Here is a 5,441-nt window from a genome sequence, read left to right on the forward strand (position 1 = left end):
TACAAAACAAATCAACATTTTTAATACTAAATAAATAAATATAAAATTATATATTAAGATGGATCTAATAATGCAAATTCAGTGTGGTGCATATTGATAAAAGAAAATTTAAACTTTCTCAAACATAAAAAAGATAACTTTGCAAACAATTGATACACTGTATTTTTTAAGGGATTGACACACTATTTTGGAATGGAGGTTACTACCACGGCATATATTGGTGAGTTGAAGCACAAACTCATGCACTCGGGTGCAAACACGGCTCGTCGACCTTTGTCGGTCACCTTGATCTGCTTCGATAAAATGCGCAACCGAAGGTGCCCTCCCCTGCGATGCCCTTGGTTGGATCTCCCTAGCCTCAACGTCACCATGCGGCTAGGACACGTCCTCCAACTCCAAGTCGGAGTACACAAGCGCCCAAAACTTACCCCCCGCCCAACCGCTTTCCAACGAAGCTAGGGTTAGGAAGGCAAGGAGTGACGAGCTCGCTGGGCACCGTCCAACCTTGGGCTCGCCCTTGCCATCACTTTCCGAGTCGCCAAGCTCATCCATAAACGTAATGGTTCACTGCAAGGCTGCAATGTTTATTTTCGCTACAAAAAAGACCCGGATCTATTATAAAAGGTTCACCAGAAGTACAAAGCAACTAGCACATAACAAAAATTACATTGAGGTTCATGGACCACCAAGCGACCACTGCAGCTGCCAGATTGAGTCGATGACGCATTGTTGTCCATGCTCCCCTACCGGAGTCGGCCTTACCTTGTCAATGATAGCCAGGAAATCTTCGCCAACATACCCCTATGGAGCATCCCCTAACGATGCGTGGTTAATGTCGTCTAATCCTCAAATTGATCTGAAGCACCCAATGCCAGACCTCGTCAGCGCGCACGCATGATAAAAATGTAACCTTGTCACCCCGGGGACATGACAAGAATCTATGTTGAAGCTCCATCAACTTCATCCCACTGGACAAATTCGAGGTGGATCGAAGCCTGGAAGGGCATCTTGACGAAGAAGCAATACCATTTGCTGAGCGTCGCCTCTGCGAGGACCACACCATCCTCACAAGCCTCCCAGCGGTTCGAAGCACCATTAGAACAAAAGCAGTGTGGGAAAGACTTTATTCCATGCAAACGGCTCAACCAGCGTCTCGCCGCCATCTATCAAAGGCAAATCCTTAGCTATTCCTACCCCTATCGCTACTGGACCGAACCCCTGGGTCATGTTGCACCGACCGCCACCGGAGCGACAGAGGGAGGGGGGGTTGGATTTGCTAAAGCATGCGTAGTTCAAACAGTATTTCGAAGTGATTTACAGAAAATCAAGTGAGTTAGTTAATTAGATTAATGAACACGCCTCTCAGGTATCATATGTATACGCATAACATCACCAATCTAGTTGCTAGCATCCTGTTTCGAAAAAAGAATCGTCTAGCACCAACTTTATTCTCTATCAAGTTGAAACTTTGCAAAAGATTGGAACTGCACCCCGGCCCCCGCGTCGCCTAGCCTAGGCGACACGGGCGGCAGCCTCCAACCGTGCCGCCGCCGGCACCCCCTCGCCGCCGCCGGAGGCCACCACTGGGCAAAGCCCGCGCCGTGGCGGCGGCGGCGGGGTCTCCCTCCGTGGTGCGGCTCTCCTCGCGCGGGGCCCCATGGCTGGCAGCCGCCTCCTGGTGGTTCATCGGAGCCCCTTCCGATGCCCCGGCGACCTACAGCGCTCCTCCTAGTCGCGGATCCGGTGGCTCCCTCCTCCTGCGCCCCATGGTGGCCGTCCCGGCGGCGTCCCTCCGGCGCCAGATCTGGCGCCGCTGGCGCAGTCCCTCCCCACCGTCGTCACCGGCGCTGACCTGGTGCGGCGCGTCAACCCCGCCCCCCGCCCTCCCCTGCGCTCCATCTCAACTGGCCACCCCCTGGCCCTGGCTGGCCGGCGTCCTCCCGATGGCAGGGCCTTGTCCCGGCCGTGCCTCCTCTCTGGCTGGCCACGGTGGGGCTGATGCCCCCCTGGCCTTCGGCTGTCCGGCATCTTCCAGGCAGCGGAGCCTCGTCCCAGGCTCCCAGCCATGCCTCTTCCCTTGAGCTGGTTGTGGTGTGCTGTGGGCGGCGATCTATCCTGTGGTGGCCATCTGCGGTGTTGCGTCCAGCGGCGCCCTATGTCATCTTTCCTGGTGATTGGTGCGCGGCTCTTCTCCCAGCGGTTGTGGTCTTGGCCTGCTTTGGCGGCCTTGTCTCTAAATCCTATCTGGCCTTTGGGATTGTGCGGAATTTGGCCGGGGCGAAAGCCTTGCTCGGCTCGCCGATGCTGGCGGCAGCGACACCTGCGGGTGTCGTTCCCTTCTTGGAGGTGCCGTCATGGCCTCTTCTCCGCGCCCCTACGCGAGTATCGGGGAAACCCCAGATCTGGTTCACTAGATCGGACGGCGGCGGCGTCTTGGCGTTGTATCCTTCATGAAGGCGCTGTTTTGTTGCTCGTGGTGTGTTTGGTGTTGGCATTGGAGACTTCGGACGCTTTGCTGGTCCAGGCTGCTCCTCTTGGTATGGGCTTCCGGGCGCTATGCACGGCCTCGACGGCACTCTCTTCATGGCTTCTCCTTCCAGTCTGGCCAAGTCCTGCACCCCATTTGCCGATCCTCTAGGCGCATAGGTGAGAGGTACGTTGATCCGGTTTGTTCTGGAGGCGCGGCCGTGCGACGATGGTGCCCGGCGTTGGTCGCGACGCGGCCTTGATACCTTTGTATCTCGTATCTTTGGGTTGATGGCCGGAGTTTGAGCTAGGAGAGTTCTTTGCTGTGTTGTATCCCTTCTTGTTGTTCCCACACTTTCGTGTGATGCTTCTCTCTTTTCCTCTTGTATGCCTATGTAATTTCTCTTCTACCTATCAATGAATGATACCCAAGCTTTACGTATTCGCGAAAAAAAAACTTTAATCAGCTCCCAGCAACACCCCTTGAAAAACAACCACGCCACAGTCCACAGATAACTCCTCCGCCCCTACCAACTGTTCGTTTTGAGTTTCTGCCGCTACTCAAAATAATGTCCAGATATACCCATCCCACGTGGTCCATCAAGTTGGTTTCTGGTGGGCACAAACCTGGGGGCACACAGCTCAGCCACCGTGTGTCCCACTAAGCTTCCATGCACTCTCCCAGCCTCCCTCTCTCCCGTATAAATCCACCACACCTTCAACCCCAACATCGCACACACCTCCATTGATCCTCGGTGACACACGAGCACACCACACAGACACACACCACACCACACGTCAACACAGACCATGAGGAATGGGGCACTTGACGCGCAAATGAACGGCGGCGGCGCCTCTTCGTCGCCCATGATCCCGCCCCCGTTCTGGTCGACGCCGACGCCGTACCTCTTCATCGGCTTCGCGGTGGTGATGAGCCTCATCGCGGTGGCGCTGGCTGTGCTCCTCTGCTCCCGCCGCAGGGAGGGAGGCCGCGAGGACGAGGAGGCGGTCCCGGCCGGGATGATGTCTGTGCGCGTGCTGACGCCGTTGGACAGGGAGGTGCCCAAGGTGGTGGTGGTGATGGCCGGCGACGACATGCCGTCCTTCCTCGCCAGCGCCACGCCGCTCGCCTTCGCCGAGGCGGCCAAGGTGCAGCGCCCGTACTGCCAGTGCGGCGCCAAGGACGTCGCCGCCCCCGTATAGCTAACTGTGGCTCTCTCGCCGCCGATCGACACCCAAGTATATATGTGTCGGTTAAATCAAACGGGGGGAGCTAAATTTTGCTTCTTTTATGTAGATTATTACACTAGTTTACATCATTTTCCTCCCTAATTAGTAGTTTTGGTGCAACGATGCGAATGCGGTGCTGTGGCCTTGTCCAGGTGGCTTGTTGTTCGGAGCTTCAGAGCATGTAGCGAGTGCGCAATTAATATGCTAATTTGGTTGCATAAAATTTCCTGTTCTTATAAATATTTTTTTATGTGAGCATGATTTGACTTTTAGCTAGTTCTGCTGGCATTTGCTTTGATGCGACTTGCTATTTCCTGGTCGTCCGACCTAAAGATATATCCAGTGAGATATCCATAATCTTGAAGTGGCACAAAAAAAATGTGTATAAATTTAGATAAAGAAGTGTGCAAGAACCGATTTGCAGATATTTAAACCAGGAGAGTATCTACTGATACAAGTGGTATCACTGGATACTTCCCCTAGAGCTGCACATAGTTTTGGATGTACATCTTCCCATTTCGTTTTATTTTTTCGGGGAACATCTTCTTAATTTTCCCTTTTTGAAAGGTATCTTCCCAATTTTCATTAGATAAAAAATTAGGATATTCCTTTTCTAAATAAAAACCTTCCAGTGGAATTAGATCCCTATTTGAGACACAGAGTGTTGCTCCAGTTCTGCAAGAGTTAATTTAACTATTCCTGTACTTCGAAAGCTTTGTTCTGTGGATGGCGGTTCTACCTATCCATGGGATCAATTATAAGTAATTAAGAAAAAACACGCTGCACGCTATAATTCCTGTCATCACCCCCCACCCCCCACCCCCCCCCCCTTCCCGGACCCACTTGTGATCCACACTGTCCACGCACATGTTGCCACGTGTCACCCATGGCCCACTACTCGGTATCACTGGCTGCGTAGGACTTGGGTGCCCGTAGCGCTCGTCATCTTTTTTGGGTTTATTTTTATTTTCAAAAATATTTCTTTTCTGTAATTTTGCAAAATCTATTAAATCAACTTAAAGCTTGAATAATTTGAATCTGCCTAAACCAAACTTTAAGATAGACATATCAGATATGAACATGGGGTAGAAAAATCCAGTGAATCTGAATATGCAATTTGTTTCCATTATTAAGCATGTTATAATTCCTGGACCATGCATTTTTGCATTTTAAATGGTAGAATTGTTGAAATCACACAAAAAAACATGCCTTGGAATGGTGATACAAGGCTTTAGAAAAAAAATGGGTCTGTTTTCTCACAAACGCGTCCCATCTCACCTCAAATACGGCAAATGTAGTGGCATAGTACAGTAGAGACCTGAACTCTTTCAATGACCTATGGTAATGGTGTCTGCATATTCTGCCATGCACAAAAATGGTGCCACACATCAGGAAGGACCTTCTGAATGGCCCTTTCATCAATGCATCTCCATCGGTAATTATGGACTTGGGCTTCTGCTGACACATAGCTCTAATGAACGCCTCGAGCAGCCAAACATATGTACCTTCTGTTTCTAACACAATAGCGCAGGCGAATACCGTGGTGCAAGTATGCAGCGATGGTTGTTCAGGCCGATGAAAGGGATGAAAGGCATTCCATACCTATTAATCTTGTACGTATTGTCAAAGACGATCACGTCACCGTAGTCCAGATAATCCTGAGATGACTGTGAGTCGCACCAGAACATGCTTTTGTGCCTTCCTTTAGCATCATAGTGTATTCAATGAAAAAATATGGATCCTTG

At 51.1% G+C, this 5,441-nt stretch overlaps 1 protein-coding gene across 1 annotated transcript; it reads left to right on the forward strand.

Annotated features, from left to right (window-relative positions):
* The first annotated feature begins 1,414 nt into the window (after nt 1–1,414).
* LOC123136792 (protein GLUTAMINE DUMPER 2) lies at nt 1,415–3,938 on the forward strand. Its single transcript, XM_044556294.1, has one exon. The coding sequence runs from the start codon at nt 3,277–3,279 to the stop codon at nt 3,667–3,669; it is 393 nt and encodes a 130-aa protein (XP_044412229.1). The 5' UTR covers nt 1,415–3,276; the 3' UTR covers nt 3,670–3,938.
* The last annotated feature ends 1,503 nt before the right edge of the window (nt 3,939–5,441 follow it).

This window comes from Triticum aestivum, chromosome 6B (genome assembly GCF_018294505.1).
Source record: "Triticum aestivum cultivar Chinese Spring chromosome 6B, IWGSC CS RefSeq v2.1, whole genome shotgun sequence".
Lineage (NCBI taxonomy): Eukaryota > Viridiplantae > Streptophyta > Magnoliopsida > Poales > Poaceae > Triticum > Triticum aestivum.